The sequence below is a fragment of the Chelonoidis abingdonii genome, chromosome 2, assembly GCF_003597395.2.
Source record: "Chelonoidis abingdonii isolate Lonesome George chromosome 2, CheloAbing_2.0, whole genome shotgun sequence".
NCBI lineage: Eukaryota > Metazoa > Chordata > Testudines > Testudinidae > Chelonoidis > Chelonoidis abingdonii.
This window is the reverse complement of record NC_133770.1, coordinates 243,558,804-243,583,120: the sequence shown is the minus strand read 5'-3', so window position 1 is coordinate 243,583,120 and position 24,317 is coordinate 243,558,804. Positions and strand designations below refer to the sequence as shown.

The window sequence follows — 24,317 nt, the reverse complement described above, 5'->3', positions numbered from 1 at the left end:
AGTTTGTTTACATTAAACAGGTTTTTAGGTAAATCATTATTTAGCATCAGACTGTATTTAAAAGCAAAGTTTTTGTATTTCAGTGGGCAAAACCATCTAAGCTCACAAAATAGTGTACACAAGAGCTTGTTTCTTGCCCATCAGCTTGTCCATGTTTCTTCTTTCTTGCCCCTTTTCAATTTTTTGTTTTGCTCTTGACGTATAGTTTCACACTGAAATGATTTTATTTCAGAGAGTCTATGTATGTATTCAGGTGGAGCTCCAGCAAAAGGATCTGTGAAATGGTGATGACCTAAGGGGGGGAAAAAACACTGATTCTACAGTACTAAATTAGGTAGGTCTTAAGTACCTTTAATAAGAAATACGTCACAGCAGAGTTACTTGAAAGGCTGGTTTGTGTTTAATGAATCACTAGTCTAACCCTAAAATTTGGCATTTCACTTTCAACTTAAAACCTCACCCTAGGGATGTAGGATTCTAGAAAGTAAGTCTTGATAGTATATGTATTTTTAAATGGTGAACATCTCAACAGTCAAATCCACATTGAAAGGGGCAATGGACAAACAAAAGTTGCCAAAAACATGTATGATACTGACATTTTTAACTATCATATTTTTGGCAAATTATTAAAAAAACAGATCTCTCTGTCTTGTTTTCAGTCCCACTATTATTTATTTTCTCCTACTTCTTTTCACATTGCTTTTTAGCTCATCTATCACCACATGTAGAAATAGTTTTACATAAGGCGCTTTTAATATGTGTTGTGTCACATTACTCTTTCCATACAGACAAGTATTCATGGAACTGAACTGACAAATGGAAATTCTGAGCCAAAAAATAGAAAAAGAAAATCAAATCCACAGAAAAACCAAGAAACATCTATTCGTTTGACTCTTCTGTCATCTTAGAACAGGAATAATTCTTAAGAGGTGATGACAGTATACTCAAAATAAGTGTCTTTTACAATTATCCAACCCAGCTTTTCTTGTTTTTAACCACCTGCAAAAGGTGTTATTTTTTCATACACTTCATTGTAAACATTATCCCGTCAGTAAATATATGTAATCACTAGCATTTCAAGTTTTATCACAAAGAAGTTTTCAAAAGAACAACAAGGAGTCCAATAGCATCTTAAGGACTAACAGATTTATTTGGGCATAAGCTTTCGTGGGTAAAACCCCCGAAGAAGTGAGGTTTTTTTAATCCACGAAAGTTTGTGCCCAAATAAATCTGTTAGTCTTTAAGGTGCCATTGGATTCCTCATTGTTTTTGTGGATACAGACTAATATGGCACAAGACAACTATATTGTAAAGCATTGACAAGTTAGGGCTTGTCTATAGCAACAGTGAGTTTGCGACAAGCTGGGGATGTAATCCTCTTTCAAAGAGGACTAGATCAAAGCTCATTAACAAACTGTTAATGCTTGTCAGCAGAGACCACAAAGGGAGTTAGTATGTAGCAGGCTAGGGTGGGGTAAATTCACACCTCAGTTGCCACAAACTAACTGTCCATGTAGACAAGCCCTTAGAGTTGCCCCTTCTACAACTCCTCAATTCTAACAGCATCTGATAAGAGCTGAACACTAAAACTGTACATGTATTATACATTTCTTACCGAACTTGTATCTGGGTCCCGCTGGAAGTGAACATATGCTGGAAATGTGGTTATTCTTCTTGGATCTATAGATGTCACAGTGAAAAGTCTTGGAATTAATATATCTGAATAAAAAACACCCACTTTATAGAGAGCACAAATAAAAAAAATGGTTAGATTTATTCACTGTATGGAAAGTCATTAGTGTATTTCCTAATGATGTTCCCAAAGATCCAAGGGAGTTGAGAAAGACTATTTTGTTGATGAGAGGTTGAAAGGATTCTTGAATTCTATAATTATTTTATATTTCCATAGCCCTTTCCATCCAACTGCCTAAACGAGCTTTACAAATATTAATTCCTTAATATTGATATGCCCATTACCCTCATGCTGATGGGTAAACTGAGGCACGGATATTATGCTTTGTGGCATAGGGCAAGTTTATCAGTGGTAGAGCTGGAAACAGAACCCAGATCTGCTATTTCCTAGCCCAGTACTCTATAGACAAATTAGGGCTTGTTAGGGATTGTAGATACTTTGATAGTCTCTGCCACTGAGCCTTTCAAAGTACCCACAATCAGCAAAATTTGAAAGACTCAGAGGCAGAGACTATCAAATCAATGGCTACAACTATAGACAATAAAGAACAGCAAAGGAAAAAACCTCCTAAATCTCATTGAATTGAATGGGAAGGATTAGTAACCACCTGTTCTGGCTCTTTTCTGCAGACAGTACTTTTGGGTCAGGAGGTGGTAAGTCAAACCAGTCCATCTCCAGAAGTAACTATAAAGAACATTTTTTGTTAGATATATAATAATAGATATTTTCTTTATGCCACCAGTGATTCCCCCTACACCACAGGAGTTTGCAGCTGTTCTCTTAGAACAGCCCTTCATCCCCCTTATACTACCAGAATGGCACAAAGGGATTGAGCAGAGGGCTAGGATATATCCCTTGACATTTAGGTCTAGTGCAGTGGTTCCCAAACTTGTTCCGCCGCTTGTGCAGGGAAAGCCCCTGGCGGGTCAGGCTGGTTTGTTTACCTGCTGCATTCACAGGTTCAGCTGATCGCAGCTCCCAGTGGCCACGGTTCACTGCTCCAGGCCAATGGGAGCTGCTGGAAGTGGCAGCCAATACGTCCCTTGGCCTGTTCCACTCCCATTTGCCTGGAGCAGCGAACTGCGGCCACTAGGAGCCGCAATCAGCCAAACCTGTGGATGCGGCAGGTAAACAAACTGGCCCGGCCCGCCAAGGGCCTTCCCTGCATAAGCAGCGGAACAAGTTTAGGAACCACTGGTCTAGTGAATATGAAACCATCCTAATCTGGTACTTACCTGTATATGTTCCATCTAATTTTAAAGTAGTAACCACATTTGTAGCCTTTTTAACTTTTTCCCATTCTGGAATTTTATTTCGCCAGACTATAATGGCCTCAATGTTATTAATTACAATAAGTAAAATGTTGAACACAAAGATGATAGAGCATCCAGTTTTCTGCCCAATGTTTTTCAAACAAGTCACTAGAAAGTAATACAAGTGCATATATACTAACCTTTTTGCCCGAGGAGCACAGAACAGTCTGATCTTTTCCACCAACATCCCTCCTCCATTTACCTTTTGTACAGATTCTTTTCCACATATGACTCTCTCCAGTGCTCTGCCATTTCAGGCCCTGTCTACACTTAAAGGATTTGCTGGTAAAGACACACCAATAGAACTATGCTGGCAACTCTCCAAGTGGAGATGCAGCTTACACAAGCAAAAAAGTTCTTTGCACAGTAATGCTTAAACCACTGTCCTTCTGTTTCTCTTTTCCCTGATTCCTCCTTTCCTGTAGATATGCCGTATCATGTGTTTCTTTTCATAAGGGAACTGGGGTTACATTTCCCCCATCTCCACTAAAAATTCCTTACCTCAAAGCTCCTATCTCTCCACCTCCATCATGAATGGCTGGCATCTTCAGTGGACTTGGGTTCCAAAAATCTAGTCCTCTCTTCTGCAGATCCACCACAGGTACGTCTCCCCTGCAGAAGGAAGTAGTCATCTTTCAAAAAGTGATTTAGAAGGGTAGGATTTCTATTTCAACTGATATTGTGAGAAAGGCTCTGCTGGTAATATTGATTTTCACCAGTCATTTCTCCATCACTCCTAGCCCTACTGTGATCCTACACTGTAAACAATAGTTCCCAAATGAGGGGTGCATCCTTTTGTGGGGGCAGGTAAAGAACTAGGAGAGCACCAGCTAAGGGGGGGGCACATGACCTCTCCATGTGACCCTCCATTTGACTCCTCCCCACCCTATCCCCAGCCTAGGGCCCATACTCTCTCCCAGTCCCCCCCCCATGATCCATCCCATGTTACCAGGGGATGGAGGTGTTCTATCTCCTCCTGCTGTGCCAGATACTTCAATAGATGATCAGAACATGGAGCCACTGGTCAGCACGGCTCTACTGCCCCCGGCCCCACCCCTGCCCTTCCGCGGCAGTGCATCTCCATCCTCTGGCTCTATCTGAACAGCAGCAGCCCTGCCAGAGGACAGGGTTGGATGGGCACGGCTGGGGATGGTACAGCTGCCAGAGGAGGTGCCAGCATTCTGCTCTTTTCCCTGCTGCCCCTCCTAGCCCGGAAAGGAGCAGAAGTCCCAGCCCCAACCCCTGCCCTTCCACAGAGCTGTCTCTCCATCCTCATACTACAGCAGCAGCCCTGCTGGAGAACAGGGCTGGGGGGTGGGGCTGGGGGTTCCGCACCTTTCCTCGCTGGGAGGGGAAGCAGGGAAAGGAGCAGAATGCTGGCAGCTCCTCTGGCAGCTGTACCACCCCTAGCCCCACCCTCCCAGCCCTGTCCACCAGTGGGGCTGCTGCTGTACAGATGGAGCTGGAGGGGAGGCAGTTCTGTGGAAGGGCAGGGTTGGGGGTACTACAGCCATGCCAGAGGAGGTGTGGGGTCGCCAGCTCCTCCGGTGTCTTTCCGGTATGCCGGCTATACATATCTTGTTGGTACGGCGCACCAGAGCGTACCGGCCTACTGCACTGCTGTGTGGAACTGACACTGAAAATGGATTAAGTTAAAGTGCAAAAAGGCACTCTTAGTGCAGAATAAATGTGTCCATACAGGGAGCTAGTGCAGAAGAGGCCGTTGTACTTTAAATTCATATACTAGCTAATTCATGCTAACTTTCCTGAGAATTCCCTGTCTAAGACAAGCCTATAGATTTGGTTTTGAGGAGCATCCAACATGTGGGGAAATCAGTATATTTTTTTGTTGAGAGGTGTAGAACTAGGAAAGAAGGAACTGTCAGTATCTAAGGTATGTCTACAATGCAGCTGAAAGGTGCAATTCCCAGCTTGGATAAAGATACACTCGCTAGCTCAGATCAAGATAGTGTGCTAAAAATAGCATTGTGGCCACGATAACATGGGCGGTGGCTTCAGCTAGTCACCTAAGAACATACCTAGAATCTTGGACAGGATTATATTCTGGTGGCTAGCACAAGCTGTGAAGCCGCATTGCTATTTTTAGGCTATAGTTCTCAGTCAGAGCTAGTGTGCATATGTCCACTCTCATTGGGAATTACATCTCTCAGCTTCAATGCAGACATACCCTAAGAGATATTAAGTCAGTGCCAACAGTGGTATATATTTGAGAACTCATTTTTGCCCTTTTTATGACATATATAGGGCCTGAAGAACATAGTTAATCAAAGACAGAATATCTGCCTAACAAACTTTCTCAAGAAGTAATACTTCTCTCAAGGGTGGGGAGAACTGACATACAGAAAAGAAGAAAAAACAAAACACTTTGTGTAGTAGGTTCACCACAGACCACTGGAATGAATATCCCATTAAGGACAGCAAAGTGTTAAAGCAGAAGAAGACAGTGAAGGGAATGCAGTATGGTGGTTAGAATACAGGATTGCAAGTCAGGAGTCAACTCTGTTTGTTGGATTTGTTGGATTTGTGTGTCCTGGCTGAAGTCTCTTCACTGCTCTTCCTTAATTTCCCCACCTATAGGAAGGGGATATTATTTATTTACTTTACATGAGCCTCCTTGCTTAAGGTTTTAAAGCACTTTGAGATCCTCTGATAAATAGAAATGCAATGTGTTTATTAAAGTAAGATGGGAAAATCTGTGAGGGGGGAGCTCATATACAAGTTAGGTCTGGGGACACTTCAGTTATCTGATCTAAAATGGAATTTATATTTCTAAGATGTAAAAGCAGCTCTGTCCAGACAATGGTCATCCCTGAGTGAGACTTTCCATAGTGATTTCAGATTGAAGCCCGCCCACATGAGAGGATTGGGCCATGCTGGATGTATCCAAGTAGAAGGACCATCAAATTTGTCCCCAAGCTATGAAGATGGTCCTTGAGGAAGAGTAAGTGGGAACTGCCTCATCAAGGTCAAGACTGCAGAAGAGAATGTGCTCTTTCGATCCACCAGCAATCTGAAGCTAAGTGGCCCTCTCATTCCCCTTGGGCAAACAACCCAGGGTAAAAGGAGGAGAAGACTCATGTTGTTGGCTATGCTAGTATAACCAGCCTACTACTATCCAAGACTCCCTCAGTGGTGCCAAAAGCTCAGACCAAGCTACTACATTGCCTGGTTCTAGTAACTGCAGCAACTGAGATCCCAAGACCACAAAGCAAAGTTCCAATTCTCTTTTTAGGTTTTGTCTTAAGGGAGGAGTGCCTCCTTATTCTATTAGGGTGCGAATCTAAATTGGTGACGTCTCTGTTATATAGGGCTGCTATTTGAGCCTGATTCAGTAAACACCTCTGTTCCGTGGTATTTGTGTGAAGTGGGAAAGGAGTAAGAGAGTAGAATAATAGCTATCATAGCAACAGAAAGTTTTAAGGAGGAAGCAGAGTAGCACTGAAGTTGTGGACAAAGAAATTTGATCTCTGTACGTCCTTAAAACCAGATGAGTGCAGTTTACCGTTCCATGTAATCTCCCCAGGAGCATAGCCACGGGTGGGCCTGGGTGAGCTGTGGACAACCCACTTAGCATCCAGGCCCACCCCCCAGCCCTGGCTCTGCTCTGGCCCCAGCTCTTGCGCTGCTCCACTCTGCCTGCCTGGTGCTCCTGCAAAGGAATGGGGTTGGAGCGCTGGGGCTTGCTCTACTCTGCCTGCCTGGTGCTCCTGCCAGGAATGGGCGGGTGGAGCAGGGCAACTAGTGCCCTGGCTGGAGTGCCAGGCAGGTGGGCAGAGCAGTCCAAGCCCCCACATCCGGATCCTGATCCCAGGCTGGAGTGCTGGTGGAGTGGAGCAAGCTCCCACCCTGCTCCACAGCAGGAGCATTGGGCAGGCTGAGAAGGTCGGGGTGCGGAAGAGCCCATTTTCCTGGGCCCTAGGTTGGCCCAGTGGTTAATCCACCACTGGGAGGAGGACGAGTGAGTGGGCGGCTAGCATCAGTAGAGGAGATTTTTAAAAAAGGTAGGACTGCCACCTGGGGGAGCCAGGCCCGGTGTGGGGTAGTGGGACCTGGAAGACAGTCGGGAGCTGTGTGTGCTGAAAAACAGCATCTCCTCCCGGAGCTGGGTGTGTGCCCAGGCACTAGGGAACCCCTGACTAGAGGGTCCGTCCATCGCCCCCTGCAAGGCTGGCTGCAGGGGGAGGTGGACCTGCATTCCTCCTGCCCTCCTAAACCCCTTCCCTCCATAATTGCCTGCCCACTCAAAGTCGGGGCCCACCCAAATATCCCATGCTGGCTACCCCACTGAATCTCCCTCAGTCATTATCTAAACTCAAAACCAACAGTCACATCCTACATTTGGTTGACAATTGATTTCACAGTCAAGACAGGATCTCTCAGTTGGGATTGTTAAATTAAAGGACAACTACCACCTCCTTCAGTCTCTTGGTTAAATAAAAGCAATTTTTCCTTAGGTCAACCTCATGATATAATTTGATTACCTGCTTATTAATTTGATGATTTGATAAATGATAATCTAAACTATTTAGAGAGAGAAGGTGGATGAAGTAATATTTTTTATTGGACTAACTTCTGTTGGTGAGAGAGAGAAGCTTTCAAGGCACACAGAGCTCTTTTCTCTCACCAACAGAAGTTGGTTAAATAAAAGATATTACCTCACCCACCTTGTATCTCTAATATCCTGAGACTGACACAGCTATAACTACACTAAATATGTAAACTAATGTCACTGTTAACTCATTGATCTACTGATTTAATCTCAATTGTTATCTTAATTGATTATTGTATTGTTTCATTCTTAGTTCACTACAGTTAGAGTAGTTTTAGCCTTATTGATAAATTTGTTTAATCTAAATATGTGCTTGCTTATTCTTTTTAGTTAAATTCATAAAAAGTACACAGACCTGGTTCTTTCAAATTGCAACATGGGTCCAGAATTACAAGGAATAGGGTAAAATTAGTTATATTATCTGAGAGCCACTTGGCTGTCTTCCTAAATTAAAATATTTGTCCCTCACAAGCAATATTGCACTATAAACTGAAAGTCTAAGAATTCAAATTCTAGAATACTGCCACAGCAGAGAGGACGTACTGCTACAGCAAAATGATTTTGTTTGGTGTTATGGAAAATACAAGTTTTACTTATTAGTATTCATTAATTAATTTGTGCTTGAAAGCTGGAGCAATTAGTCTCCATCATCTCCAGAAGAAGGCCCTAATCCAGTATCTCAATCACAGAAATAAGAGGTGGCAAAATTTCATATTGGGAGAAGGGAGAGAAGGTAGGTGAGGTAATATCTTTTATTGGACCAACTTCTGTTGGTGAGACAAGCTTTTGAGCTTATACAGAGCTCTTCTTCAGATCTGTGTAAACTCGAAAGCTTGTCTCTCTCGCCAACAGAAGTTGGTCCAATAAAAAAAAATTACCTCACCCACCTTGTCTCTCTAATATCCTGGGACCAACATGGCTACAACAACACTGCATACATACTGGAAAAAAGCAGTTAAAAAGGAGCAACAGTTTAAGAACCACATTATGAAGATCTCTTTGCATATTCAGTAACTTAAAATCTTTCGTTAACTTTTCAGGGAAGGAAGATACATAATAATTTAAATGGAGACTTACCTGTTTTTGCAAAACTCATATCCTAAATACTGTGATGAGGTCTGTGGAAGTATGTCTGAAGTTGGCACAAAATGATGGTCATCTTCACTATAAGAGCTCAAAACATTAGAACAAGATTTAAACAGATAACAGAAGTCTGTACTAAAATGATAATCCATTGTATAACATGCTTTATTGAATACCATCCCAGAACAAAGATCATTAACATTGCGAGATGACTTGTATCTGAAATAAGAATCCTTTAAGTAGTGTTTTTGATCTTAAAATCACAGGATAATTATGACTAAATTCCAGCTGCAGTATGTTAGGAGAGATAGTCCAACAAAAATTTCAATAATGGGTGAATTTCTGGCAAACTGTTTTAAGGAGTAAGAATGCATGTATGAAAGGCCACTTTTTTTACTGAGTACAGATTATATTACTTTGTAATTAATTATTGTTTGCTTTATCATTATCAAGAACAATGATTCGGAAAAGATTCACTGGCATGAGCAATTTGTAACAAAAACATGAAGTGCAATACGTGCTAATGTTAGCAGAATATTACATATACTGAACTTAGCTGAAAACAGGATATTTTTAGGGACTTAGTATGTTGAAAACTAAGTGCCACATGCTATTATTGCTATTGTTTACCCATCATATTTACTTATGTCCAGAAGTGACTCCAGATAGACAGCTTATCCACACATGGCAGCAGTTTGTAAATCATACTGAAGACCATAAGAAAAAAGTCCCAGACAAAGCTACTTTGTGGATAGCACTGGTGTAATTACAAGGAGGGGACTTGTCCCCCTCACATCTTTTATATAGGGAGGGACCAAGGGACGAGAGACAGGGAAGGGAGTGAAGAGAAACATATTTGTTGAGAAAAGTTACTCCCCTGCTTATATACGTAAGTTCGGTGGACACCTGTGTGGGAACCATGGCGTCCCAACTGAAGCAAACAGATATAAATTATTAGATACAAAGAGGAGCACAGACAATAGCTTCTTAGTAAGAACACTGTGAGACAAAGCAAAATGCTGAGAAGGGAGCTTGAAATTTTGGAAAATTAACTTCAAGGTAATAATCCTCATAGTTTTTCTTATACAATGACTATTGAACATCTGGTCACTGCTAACACAGTAGATGTTCTCTGTATCTAAAAGGCATTCCTGATGCCTGTAGGAGTTATGGACTAACTTACTATTTGACTAACACACAAATTAGTTCTAGAGGGCTAGATCCAAGATATAAGCATAGAATTATTTCAGAAATGTGTCTAGAAAGGTACTTTCTATAAGAAGAGTAAGAGATCTACATATATCCAGATGTGGACCCTCTTTTTCCAATCAAAAGGATTAACTTCTTTTCTATTGAAGAAATCTTCTATTCAGCAGAACGCAGAAGCATCATTGCTCTTCACAGCTACACTTGGAATTTACTAGGAGGACAGCTTTATTTCTTGTGATTCTGGTAAGGTGAAAAAACTGCTGATTGCTCTCTAGCAATGGCTTCAAGTCTGATAGTGTGCCATGTTACAGAATTAATATCAACTTTGAGTGTCAGTGAATTAATAGTATATATGGGATGTGCCTTGGAACCTACTCTGGATTTGGACATAAGACAATCTGCCTTATTGCTGCATTGACTCAACTGAAGTACATCATTAGAATTGTGACAGCAGAGTCAGGATGAGCTCTACCCTGACATCTGGTGGTGAGCCATGGAAAAGGACTTCAGGAGCTGATCTCGTTTGCATGGGCACACCCACCCTGCCTAACATGAGGGACTGCCTGCCCAAATGGTCTTTGGCTGCTGTGTGATCCCCAGTTTCTCTGTTATTGAGGTAGGAAGAATAAAGTGTTGTTACCCTGATTATGTGAATCAAGGACAGTGGAACTGTTTTATGACAGAGGGACTTGCCATCAACTAAATAGCACTTGCTAGACAAGAGACATGGGTTCCAAAACCCAGTGAATTGAGAGAGAGGGAGGTTGGAGACAGGTATTTGTGCCTGGTGGTATGGGTTCCTCTTGAGGACCTGAAACACCAACTGCACTGCCTTCGCTCTCCCCTGTAGAATATCAGAGCTAATTTTGATTCCATTAGGAGTCTAGCTACAGGCCCTTGAGCGGAATTCATTTTGGGCCAAAGGTACACCAGCACCAAGGCTCCCCTACTACAAGTTGAAATCACTGAGGGTTTGGCTACACTTGCAGCTGTACAGCGCTGGGAGTTAAAGCTGTCTTTGTACAGCTGTGTAGAGAAAGCGATGCAGTTTGGCCACATTTGCAGTGGTGTTAGGAGTGGTGCATTATGGGCAGCTATCCCAGCGTTCAAGTGGCTCCAATGTGCTTTTCAAAAGAGGGGGGTGGCGTGGAGTGTGACAGGGAGCGTGGATTTTTGGAGCTGACACTGTGTGTCAGCTCCCTCCCCTGCAAGTTCCGATCCCTTCCCTCACCCCTCTCTCATTCACTAAATGCAAATAGCCTTTTGTTTTTTTCCCTCACAGACCAGATAAGCAACTACTCCGAAACGGACCCCACCCCTTGCAAGCCGTTCTGCTTCTCTCCTCAAGCAAACACTAGCTGTGGACATTCATCCCCCTGCCTGCCTCTGCTTGAGCAAACAGTAGCCGTGGTTTTTTTTAGATAAGCAGCTCTGGGAGCCTCGAGTTCACAACAAAACAAAGAGAAGCATCACAACAAAACAAAGAGTGTTATCTTTACGTAAAAGCATTATGGGAAAATTCCAGAGGTCAGTTACAACATAGTAAGATTAATCACTGTTTACACTGGCACTCCAGCGCTGCAGCACCAGCGCTGTTCTCTTTATTCCCCTTGTCGAGGTGGAGTACAACCAGCGCTGTAGCCAGGGAGATACAGCGCTGTATGTGCCTTGCCAGTGTGGATGGAGAGTAAGTTACAGCACTGTAAAGCCACCACCAGCGCTGTAACTCTCCTGTGTACCCTAGCCCTGAGCGCTATTTTAAGTAGCGGGTGGGCCTGAAGATACATTGCTGAGCAGCTAGCAGAGCAGTTTGTGGGATGGTTGGAGTGGCTTGCGGGATGGCTGGTGGAGCAGAGTGGCTAGTGAAGTGGAGCAGTTTTGCGGTACAGCTAGTGGAGTGGCTGGCAGAGTGGAGCCGTTTGAGGGACAGCTCGAGCAGCTCATGGTACGACTGGCAGAATGCTGGTGAAGGCTGCAACAGAACCCCTCAGCGAGGCAGGGCAGTCAGTCTCAGACCACGTAAGGTGCCCTTTAATACCTCCCACCCCATTTCCACCCAGGCTGGGAGGTAAAACTCTCTAGATAAACTTTTGAACTCTGCAGCTGCACTGACCAGGGACAGAGACTTTTGGGTTGTTGGATTCTTGGGACTTTGGGGAATTTTTGGATTGCTGGACTTAAGACCCTGAGGGGAAAAAGACACTGCCAAACTTACTTGGGGGTGGGTCTTTTGCTCACGATTTGTGTTATGAATCCTGTTTGTGGTGTTTCCCCAACATAATGCCGCACTGTTTCCTTCCTTTATTAAAAGGACTTTGCTACACTCAGACTCTGTGCTTGCGAGAGGGGAAGTATTGCCTCTTAGAGGTGCCCGGGGGGTGTTACAAAATTGTCCCAGGTCACTGGGTGGGGGCTCAAGCCAGTTTTGCACTGTGTTATTGAAACGGAACCCCTAGATACTGAACCTGGCCTTTGTTGCTGCCAACTCAGACAGGCAGAAGGGTTACAATTGTTTATACTTTTTAAGTTATTCTTCTGCATTACTCAAGACCGGTGTGAAAACAAACTACAAGTTTCGCTTCCCACTCTCTCCAGCAAATACTCATTTGACAAAGCTATCAAATACTTGGACTCTTTTACAAGTCTTTTCAGGTGCAATATGCCCAGGGTGCACTTTCATTCTAAAAACCTAAAATATTCTAAAATAAATACTTTTTATATGAAAACATTGACTATGGACATATACCTAGTTGGAAATGGTTTAGCAGCACCATATGCAAATCCTTTTTTCATCTGCAGAATAGAAGATGGGTTTTCTTGATAGGTCTGGACTCCCTGAGTAAGGTTTGATATTGCAGCACTCTCCTCACAGTCTCTCAAGCCAAAGGTTGAAGAGTATTCTGCTTAAAGTAAATATTCACAGAAGTGTACATAAAATATTAGCATCTGATCATAATTAGAACACACATTAAGGAGTATAAATTAGATGAGTTTGTTAAGTTTTTACTATATATGAAATCAGTAGAGATATATCATTGGGAGAAAAAACACTTGGGTTGTTTGTTTTAAAAAAGTGAGGCCATTTCACAAAAACCACATGTCTCACTCAATGCATGGTCATATGAAACCCTTAGAAATATCAGGAAATGCAAGGTACATTAGTAATTAAAGGCCAAATCTTGCTCCTCCTGAAGTCGATGGTTAAGGCTGTGAGCTTGTCAGAGAGGTTATGGAAGTCTCAGATTCTGTGACTTTCCACGACTTCTGTGACTTCCGCATCAGCCGGTGTGCCTGGTTCAGGAGCAGTTCAGGCATATTGGCCAACGGGAGCTGCAGAGGTGGTGCCTGCAGACAGAGGCACCGTGCAGAGATGTCTGGCCATGCCTCCACTCAGCTGCTGAGCAAGAGGAATATCACTGCTTCCGACAAACCTGCAGGTAAGTGCTGTCCAGAACCCATCTCACCCAGTCCCCTGCCCAAATCCCCTGTCCTCTCCCACACCCAAACTCTGCTGCTGCTGGGGTGGGGGAGACATGGAGCCAGGGAGCCAGATAGGGAGCCTATCAGTCCCACCAAGCCCACTCCCCCAGCACCAGTGGAGGTCCCAGGCTGCTACTCACCCCTCCCCACAGCACCAGGTCTCCCTACCCTGGTACCTGTGGGGCCCCAGGCAGCTCCCCACCCCCACAAGTTTTAGTCACAGGTATTTCCAGGAAAAATCATGGACAGGTCATGAGCCGTGAATTTTTGTTTACTGCCCGTAACCTGTCCATGACCTCTACCAAAAATATCTGTGGCCAAAACTTAGCTTTATCAATGGTCAAATTTCTATTAACTTTAAAAGGAGAGGGATCAGGTCCTTATAAAGAAAAGACACACAGAACAGACTGATTATGTAGAAGTCTTAATTAAAGAGCTCTATATGGTTGTGAATGCCAAAAATTAAGCTTGGAGAAATGCAGCACTAGAAGTTCAAGTCCCCCTCCCTCCCCCCCGCAACACACATTTGCAGCACTGGAAAGGACAGCTTCTGAAGTTAACTATTTACCTTTTTTTATCCTTTCTGTCTTTAACAATGCGCTCCTCCAGTTACTTTCAAAGGGAAAACATCCCAATGATCTTCCCGAGGCTTTATTATTCAGATATTTGTGGTCAGACGTTAGACTTGGCATTTTTTGTTCTTTTGATGCCTGAGATGAAAGTGATCTGCTGTTTCAGATATGAAATGAAAAAGATACCGTGGATTCAAATATGTGCTTAAAGAGTAAGGTGGCTGATGTTTTTCAAAAGTTACAAATCTTGTTGCCAGCGTATACAGATACTTTGAATGAGGACTTCTCAATACATGGGAAATTACCCATAAGTGGACTGCTGACTGAACAAGTCAGTAAAATCCCATAGGTACTAGGACCCAGCAGGAGTGTGAGCAGGAGATGGAAGGAATCACTTATTCTCCATCCAGCTCCTGCCTCCATCCTACTCCATTCCCAACCCTTGCTTCAGGTTCTCAGCCATTTCTTCTTCACCATACACCACATTCAGCTCCAGGAGAAGGAAAATATTACTTCAAGAGGCTGTCTAGCTGGCTCCAAAGCCTCTTCAAGTTGCAAAACTCCCATTGCTTAGGGCTGTGCATTACGGAAGGCGAAACAGTCTCAGGCAATAGACAGCCACAACCCCTCTTCCCCCAGCCTTTTAGCATGTATGCCAACAGCATGCCCCACAAAACCTCCAAACCATCTGGAGGTTTTTGCTATCAGTCTAATTTCACAATTTTTGTAGCAACAAAGGACTGTGGGATTGGGTGGGTTGCCTTAAACTAATCTGGTTTTGGATCCCTAGTACAAAAAGACTGAGAATCATGGGCTTTAAAAATAATATAAATGTATTTTATTTATTAAGAAGGAGCTTTAGTAATGTGTACTGAATGGTCAAGAACCAGGTTCAGTTTTTTTTTAATAGTGAAAAACAACTTTTTCTGGTCACAAATATACAATCCTGCAAATCACTGGCTCCCACTATGTATCAGCATCTATGGTGGTGGTAGTGATGTCAGCCACTACAAAACCCCATGGAAAAAGTTATCTACCCTATTTAAACCGCTAAAGGTAACTTTGCATTCCAGTCAAGAACAGAAGTGGATGGTCATTTGGCCACATCCTCACTCCATCCAACCAAAAATGAGTCAAAGAAAAAGGGGGGTAGATTTGTGATCAGAAAACACTCAAATGCTTTTCTTCCACCCACCACGATAACAGCAGAGAGCTAAAGGAACATTGAGGCTATTGAACACAAGCTACAATATGAAAATATAGGAGAAGGAGGACTGTTCAGTGGTTAGGATGCTGGTCAGGGACTGAGAAGAGCCAGGTTTTATTCCCTGCAAGGCTGGGATGAAAGTAAGTTAACAGACTTACTGGTACACAAGGTGGCCAGGGTCCTGGGCAAGGTGGGGAGGCAGCTCTGGGTCCCTGGAAGGGGCGTGGCCTTGGGCAGAAGCGGCGGGGCTAGGGCCAGACTCCCCCAGACAGCTCTTCAGTGCTGCCCAGCCTGCATCGCTCAAGGCTCTGCCAGTGATTGAAAGGGCCAGGGTCTCCAGCCACTGCTGGGAGCCCCGGGCCCTTTTAAATTATGGGGTCCCAGGACAGCTGCCCCTTTTGCTTCCCCCACATCAGTGGCCCTGCTGGTACAGTAGCTGTGTACTGGCTTTCTGACTAGTATGATGTACCGGACTGTACCAGCTTACTTTCACCTCAGCTGCTATGTCACGGACATCTTGTGTAACTTTTGGCAAATCAATTAGAACCTACAGAACACTACCAATGAGGCAATAACTCAGATATAAATGATTCTCCTGGACTCAGAACTACACCAGCTCCATCCCACAAGATTTTTCCCAAAACTATGGAGAAGATCTAGGTTTAATTCTGTCAGGAGATATGAGTGCTAGAAAGGCAGCAAACTCAGCTCAGAACCTTTGTAACCAACTCTCTTTTCAGACCTGACAAATTCACTACATCAAATACATTGCTTACAAGATATTTGTCCATTTGTCTCTACTGAAAGCCTGAAACTTCTAGATGCTCATAATCATGGTGTGATTTGCAAATGTAACCCACATACCACCTGGGTGTGGTGTTCTGTCCCATCTAGAGGCACTGAGATCACTTAAAGAAAGAGAGAGAAAATGAGTCTGCTCTACAGTCTTAGCTAACAGCCAGTTGGCTTTTAGCTCATGCACTAAACTCCAGAGGTCCCCGATTCGATACTGCCCGCTGACGAATAGGGCCTGTCGGCATCACATGCACACGCAATATTTAAGGAATAGTGCAACCATATGATGAGCCAGTCAACTATGTCTATACCCGGATTGATCACAGCCCGGTTAATAATGACCATGCCATCCTTCTCCCACCAGGGTAGATGTGGCAAGTATACTACTGGTGTAACCCCAACAAAGAGGATCCGTGGAAGAGATAACATCACCATAGCCACATGGACTGTAAGGACATTGAGACAAATAAGGAGGTTGAAAGAACCATATATGAAATGGAATAATATACCTGGCACCTCCTAGGAATCTCTGAGGTCAGATGGAAGAACTTTGGACAGATACTAATGGAAAAAGACCATGTACTCTATTACAGTGGAGAGGACAAACATGTCAATGGTGTAGGATTTCTTGTGCTTAAAGATATCAAGAATTCAGTATTAGGATGCCGCCCAATGTCCACCAGGCTCATTTCCATCCACCTAAAGGCAGTACCATTTATAATATAATATATGGAGATATACCTATCTCATAGAACTGGAAGGGACCCTGAAAGGTCATTGAGTCCAGCCTCCTGCCTTTACTAGCAGGACCAAGTACTGATTTTGCCCCAGATCCCTAGGTGGCCCCCTTAAGGACTCAGAACCCTGGGTTTAGCAGGTCGATGCTCAAACCACTGAGCTATCCCTCCCAGTGGTACAAGTCTATGCTCCTACAACAGACTATGATGTGAGAAAATTGAATATTTTTACAATCATCTCCAAGACATCATTGATAAGGTACACAAGAAAGATATCCTGATTGTACAGGGAGACTGGAATGCTAAAGTGGGTACTGATGCAGATTGGCGAGATTATTGTGGTCCTTTCTGTAATGCATTAACCAATGAGAGAGGATTGAGACTTTTGGAGTTTGCCAGCTATAACCATCTGGTTATAGTACAAACATTAGGAGCACATAAAGCATCCAGACAATCAACATGGCACACATCTCATGGTCTATATCACAGCCAGATCGACTACATCATGGTGCAAAACCAATTTTGTTCTGGGATTAACAGAGCTAAAACAAGGAGCTTCCCCAGTGCTGATATTGGAAGTGATCATGACCTTGTAATCCTAAATTTTTGGCTGCAGCTAAGGAAAATTGTCAGGCCAAAGTTCACCAAAACCAAGTTTGACTTAGAAAGACTCAGAGATCAAAACATTGCAGGGTCATTCCAAGCAATGATCAGTGGAAAATTTGCCCCACCGCTTACTCTAGAGGAAGACGTAGAAACAATGACTAACAATTTCAATGCTGTAATGAACGAGGCAGCAGTGGACATCCTTGGGAAACATCATAAGAAGACAAAACCATGGGTCACAAATGAAATACTACAAATGTGTGACATTAGAAAAGAACTTAAGAGAGACAAGAACAGCACTGAGGGAGCTGATAAATACAGAGTATTAGAGGGGTAGCTGTGTTAGTCTGGATCTGTAAAAGCAGCAAAGAGTCCTGTGGCACCTTATAGACTAACAGACGTATTAGAGCATGAGCTTTCGTGGGTGAATACCCACTTCGTCGGATGCATGCAGTGGAAATTTCCAGGGGCAGGTACATATATGCAAGTAGCAAGCAAGAGCAGGCTAGGGATAACGAGAAGTTATTTCAATCAGGGAGGATGAAGGCCTGTTCTAAGAAGTTGAAGGTATGAAAACCAAGGGAGGAGAAACTGCTTTGAGTTTGGCTAGCCATTCACAGTCTTTGTTTAATCAAATGAAGCTGATGATGTCAATTTGCAGATGAACTGAAGCTCAGGAGTTTCTCTTTGAAGTCCTGGTCCTAAGTTTTTTTTGCTGCAGGAATGGCTACCTTTTAAATCTGCTATTGATGTTGTGCTGAGGAGACTGAAGTGTTCTCCTACAGGTTTTCTGTATAATTGCCATTCCCTAATATCTGAATTTGTGTCCCATTTATCCTTTTCCCCCGTAGGGAACTGTCGCAGTTTGGAGCCCGAGATGTACATAGCAGAGGGCATGTTGGCTGGTAATTTGATGCGTATATTACATATGGCGACGTGCAGTCTCCAGCCTATATAACCCCTCCAACAAGTCCATCATAGGATCTACAATACATGCCTGGACAATGAATCCCTCATTTCACCAGGCCTTGGGGTGGCAAGCACAGTCCTGTCCACAGACAACCTGACCACCTGGAAGCATGATTCTCAACCAAGTAACTGCACACTGCCATCAGTAGTAACCTAACTCAGGAACCAATCAAGTGCAACAAACCTCGATCCAACTCTGCCCACTAAGCTACACCAGCAACACCATCACAGGACCTAACCAGATCAGCCACACCATCATCGGTTCATTCACCTGCACATCTGCCAATGTAATATACACCATCATATGCCAGCAATGCCCCTCTGCTCTCTGGGCAACCATGAAGAAGTACCACATTGGGCGTAAGCTTATTCTTACCATTAAACAACTGTATGCCAAGGCCAGCAGTGCTGTTCTCGTCAATGGCACAATAGGAGAGTGGTTTTGCACCACCGCTGGAGTCCGGCAAGGCTGCCTTCTTTCGCCCACACTGTTCAACGTCTACTTGGAGTGCATAATGACTGATGCCCTAGAAGATCACTTATGCACAGTCAGCATTGGTGGGTGAACAATCTCAAATCTTCAGTTCGCTGATGACACTGATGGCCTTGCAGACAGCAAAGACGAACTTGCTAACCTTGTGAAATGACTGGATGAAACCTCCGCAAAATATGGCATGGAAATTAGTGCAGAGAAAACCAAGCCGATAACAAACAAACGTCATAGTATCAGCTCACTTATCACTGTCAGTGGACAAGAGCTGGAGACAGTGAAACAGTTCAAGTATTTGGGGGCAATCATCACTGATGAAGGATCCAAGGCAGAAATTCAGGCAAGAACTGCGCAAACAACAGCAGCAGTGGCAAAGCTAAAGCCAGTTTGGAGGAATAAGAACATCTCCCTGGAATCCAAACTGAAACTGCGACATGCATTGGTCATCTCAATTTTTCTGTATGTGTTCGAGACATGGACCCTTACAGCAGAACTTGAACGGAAAATACAGGTAGTAGAGGTGATGTGACAGATTTCTGTTACCAATCTGCCTGAGGCATCAGGTGTTCAGGCTGAAGCCACAGGATCTTTAGGGGAGTAGATGATGAAACACACCAAGGGTCTAAGTAAAGCTTTATTAGTAAAATAACAAAATAACAGCAGAGAGTGAGGGGTACTCCCCATGTCACTCAGAGGAAGGAAGAAACCGTTAGTGCCCCAAGTCCTAACCCATTTTCATATTCACACACGCTCTAACCTAGGCTAGCCAAGCCTGGGTGTAACGTAAGCAGAAGAGGGGGAAGGGTGAATGGAGTTCTGTCCTGGGCCCAGGTCATCCAGGGTCCACTGTGATCTCCAAATTGCTCCAGCTCTCAGGAGGGTTTTAAGTCCAGAGTGCCTTTGGGGGTGTTTCATTTCGTGACCTCTGTTCCTGGTGTTCTTTGTACCAGTCCAAACTGGTTCTCTGTGGTCTGCCTCTGCAGGTCTGCTCAGCTGCATCTTCCTTTCTCACGGCTGACAATTCCAGGCCCCCCTTTCTTGATAGGCAGCCGAGAGTCAGATGAAAATCCTGGGCATCTACTTCAACCACATCACTAATGAAGAGGTCTGCAACATCATCACCCAAGGCACTGGGTCATATGAAGACTTTCTGATGACCATGAGAAGTACAAGCTGAAGTAGTACAGTTATGTAACAAGATCATCTGGCCTATCCAAGATCATCCTCCAAGGGACAGTACAGGAGAAGAGAAGAAAAGGTAGACAGAAGAAGAGAGGGACTGACAACATAAAAGAGTGGACAGGAAAGGACTTCAGGGAGACTCAAGCACAGACACACAATCATCAGCGGTGGAGACAATTGGTTGATTGCTCTTCAGTGATAATGCCCCAATGACCAATGCAGTTATGGGAGTGATGATGATGCAACTAGACTTATGTGTATGCCCTTTTGGTCTTAATGTTAAAAGGAGTCACCAGGGGTGTCAGTCTATTCATGCAGAAGGAAATTGCCATCCCTCCCTGGTTAGCCAGTGACGTAATGCGAAGCTCAACTGTCTACCATTGCCCCATTACAGAACAGTCAATGGAAACTGATCAGATAGAACTACAATCAAATGAAACCACTTGGAGGTGAAAAAGAAACAATGTAACAGACAAAGGATTGCCCTCTATGAATAAAGACAAAAGACTGTTACAGTATAACATAAAGCGGAAACAGGCACTCTGGATCCATTCATTGACAAGACATCTTGTTGAGCAGGGTTATTTTTCATGAAAGATTGGATTCTTGTTCCTCTGAAGCCAGCCAGCTCTGTAACAGACTGAATTTTGAGGGGAAAATCTACTTTATAAGAACGGCCATACTGAGTCAGACCAATGGTCCATCTAGCCCAGTATCCTGTCTTCTGACAGTGGCCAGTGCCAGATGCTTCAGAGGAAATGAACACAACAAAGCAATTATTGATTGATCCATCCAGTTGTCCAGTCCAAGCTTCTGGCAGTTGGAGGTTGCATCCCTGACCATCCTGGCTAACCGGGGAGGGGAAACTATCTTCCACGAACATATCTAATTGTTTTTTGAACCCGGTTATTCTTTTGGCCTCCACTTTTGGCAATGAGTTCCACAGGCTGACTGTGCATTGTCCATGCACAAGAAGTACATCCTAATGTGTTTTAAGCTTGCTGCCTATGAATTTCATTGGGTGACCCCTGGTTCTTGTGATATGTGACAGAGTAAATAACACTTCCTTATTTACATCTCCACACCAGTCATGATTTTATAGACCTCTATCATATCCCTATTAGTTGTCTCTTTTCTAAGATGAGAGATGAAAAAGACTGGACTGTTCCTCATATAGGAGCTGTTCCATACCCCTAATCATGTTTATTGCCCTTCTCTGTACTTTTCCAGTTCTAATAGATAATTTTTTTTTTTTTTTTTTTTTTTTTTTGAGATTAGGCAACCAGAACTGCACTCAGTATTTAAACTGTGGGCATACCATGGATTTATATAGTGCCAATATGCTTTTTCTGTCTTCTTATCTATCCCTTTCCTAAAGGTTCCTAATAGTATTAGCTTTTTTTGACTGCCACTGCACGTTGAGCAGATGTTTTCAGAGAACTATCCATGACGACTCCAAGAGCTCTTTCTTAACTGGTAACCGCTAATTTAGACCCAATCATTTTATATAGAGAGTTGGGATTATATTTTCCAGTGTGCATTACTTTGCATTTATCAACATTGAATTTAATCTGCCATTTAATCTTCCCCAGTCACTCAGTTTTGTAAGATCCCATTGTAGTTCTTTGCAGTTAGCTTTGGATGTAAACATCTTGAGTAATTTTGTATCATCTGAAAACTTTGCCACCTCATGATTTACCCCCTTTTCCACATCATTTTTGAATATGTTGAACAGCACTGGTCCTAGTACAGATCCCTGGGGAACCCCACTATTTACTTCTTCTTATTATGAAAACTGACCATTTATTTCTACCCTTTGTTTCTTAACTTTTTAACCATTTACTGATCCATGAGAGGACATTGTCCCATGACTGCTTACTTTGCTTAAGAGTCTTTGGTGTGGGACCTTGTCAAAAGGCCTTCTGAAGTCCAAGTACACTGGATCATCCTCGTCCACATACCTTTTGACTCCTTCAGAGAATTCCAGTCAATTGGTGAGGCACGATTTCCCTTTACAAAAGCCATATTGATTCCTCTCAAACATATCATGTTTATCTGTGTGATGGTAATTCTGGTCTTTACTCTCATTTCAGCCAATTTGCCCGGTACTGAAGTTAGATTTACTGATCTGTAATTACCAGGATAGTTTCTGGAGCCTTTTTTAAAAAGGCTTTTAAAAGGCTGCTTTTTAAAAGGAGCATTACACTAGCTATCCTCCAGTTATTTGGTACAGAGTCTGATTTAAACGATAGATTACATACCACAGTTAGTAGTTCTTAGCTAGGAAAGATATCTATTAATAAGCGAAGGCTACAGTTTGTGTTTTATTATTTTGTTTGATATTGTAATAATTTGTTTACATTAAAAAACCAAACAACAAAAATCCAATGCTATGATCCAGGTGCTCAGCACAGCTTGGAGGGGAAGTGTGGTAAAGATTGCTTTGACACTTTTGTATTCAGTCTCAGATCCTGAGGCCTTTTGGATAACAGTTCAGTACTCTGCAATACTTGGAAGTAGAATTGACAGTGGTTAGTTGTATTTTACACTGGTTTTCTATTACTCCAATGGGCTGTTCTGATACCAGGAATAATGTAGCGCTGCCTCAACTATATGCCCCTCTGTTGGAAGGGATGGCCTCAGATGGAGTGATACCAGTATAGGAACCATTACAGTGGTTTTACATCATCCTTTCAGACATTAAACAAACAGATGTAACACTGGTATGTTAATGGAAAATTGTTTAGGTTAATGAAAAGAAAAGCTATTAAAAAACCCATAATGTCAAGGAATTCTTTAAGTTCTTAGTGATGTGGAACAGAATCGCCCACTGGAATGCAAACAGATATTATTAAGGCAGTTCAGTTTCTGAAAGCAAACTCACCAGCCTTGAAGTGAGCAGGTTGGAATTTTAAGTCAGAAGTGTCAGAAATAGTGATTTTCTAATCACCTTACTAGATCTCCAAAAAAAATTGCCTAGAGGGTGAGGCAACAATATATATGAGGATTTTCTTGCATGTTTTAATAAACATTGTGTTCTTCCAATCATGTATTTTTTCAGGATAATCCAGAAGGAATTTATTTTATAGATTCTATTTCATTCAAATTAGATTTTGTTGTCAGTGATTCAAGAGCACAGTGGCTTAGGGGTAGGGGTGTGTGTGTGAGAGAGAGAGAGAGAGAGAGAGCGAAAACAAACAGAATGCCACATTTAAAGGGAAAAAAATTCACACACTCATTTTGAACTTCAGAATTTTTCAGAAAATACAAGAAATTTCAATTAGATGATTTTTGCATAGCCTTCAATTATTACAAAAAAGGTTTTCGCTCTGTATAGTCCTGACCAAAATTTGTGATAGGGATGCAGTTCTTCCCAAAGTTATACACAGATGAAAATAATTCACTAGCATATTAAAATGTCAAACATAAAAATACATTTTTTTCTGTGACCTAATACTTCTGGTGGATTGTAACTCCTAGGAATAATAGTTAATTGAATATACATTTGTTCTGCAATTTTGAAGCAAAAAAACCAGCATAATCTTTGGGCTGCAGAGCCATCAAAAATCAAGAAGGTACCAGCCATCTCTATAAAAGACTCCTAAATGTTTAGGATTACATGACTACATTTTGGGAACAGCAAATTGTAGGAGACGACACATATCATACCTCACATTCAGGAAAAGAATGAGAACCCGACAGTATAGCACTGTATTCTATTTAGCTAAAGTCCAAATATGGCATAAATGATATACACAATTCTCCTTTCTACCCATGAAAGGAGAACTGTACATGACAACTGGAAATTCATACAATCTCTCTCTTCTTCAAGATAAAAGACGGTCTCACACAAACGTTCCGTAACACAACTAGTAGCCTGATCAGTTCAGAAAAAGGCAAATTTCTACCTTTCATGAACCAATCTCCCCATATTCTTCTTGACCTATTCTGGTATCAAAGCAAAGTTAGAGTAGGCTATTGGTAAATCCAATTACAAAGAAAATTATCCCTACTTATTTTGTGAGAATACTGTATTCATTTATGTCACATACTATATTAACAGACTTACCATTCGGAGAGGAATGATGACTCTGGGTATTTAATTTCTTTTACATATGATTCTGTAAAACAAAAAATGATAAAACGATATTTAAAATCAAGAAAACCAAGTTCCTATGTATAATACCAAAAGAAAATGGTAAACAAACTCTAATTACTGTTTACAGCAAAAATCTCAAACAAAATTTTTTAATTACCTTGCCACCAATTTTCTCTACCACAGCCTTTAATATAAATGAATTGATAGGATTTGTTTTCCTTGGAGTTAGTATTAGCCCTAATGTCCTGGTCAAATTCCAACTTCCTATCCAATTCTCTGAATTTTCAACTGGATTGGGTACTCTTTGTTTCC

The 24,317-nt window shown here is 42.5% G+C and overlaps 1 protein-coding gene across 1 annotated transcript; it reads right to left on the bottom strand.

Annotated features, from left to right (window-relative positions):
• On the bottom strand, positions 1-24,022 carry C2H8orf89 (chromosome 2 C8orf89 homolog). Its single transcript, XM_032784748.2, has 7 exons — positions 23,976-24,022; positions 13,917-14,077; positions 12,615-12,771; positions 8,654-8,749; positions 3,508-3,618; positions 1,616-1,680; positions 1-292 (listed from the first exon to the last, which is right to left on the bottom strand). Exons 2-7 carry the CDS (start codon positions 14,038-14,040, stop codon positions 141-143), a joined length of 705 nt encoding a protein of 234 aa, XP_032640639.1. The 5' UTR covers positions 14,041-14,077; positions 23,976-24,022; the 3' UTR covers positions 1-140.
• Positions 24,023-24,317: the final 295 nt, after the last annotated feature.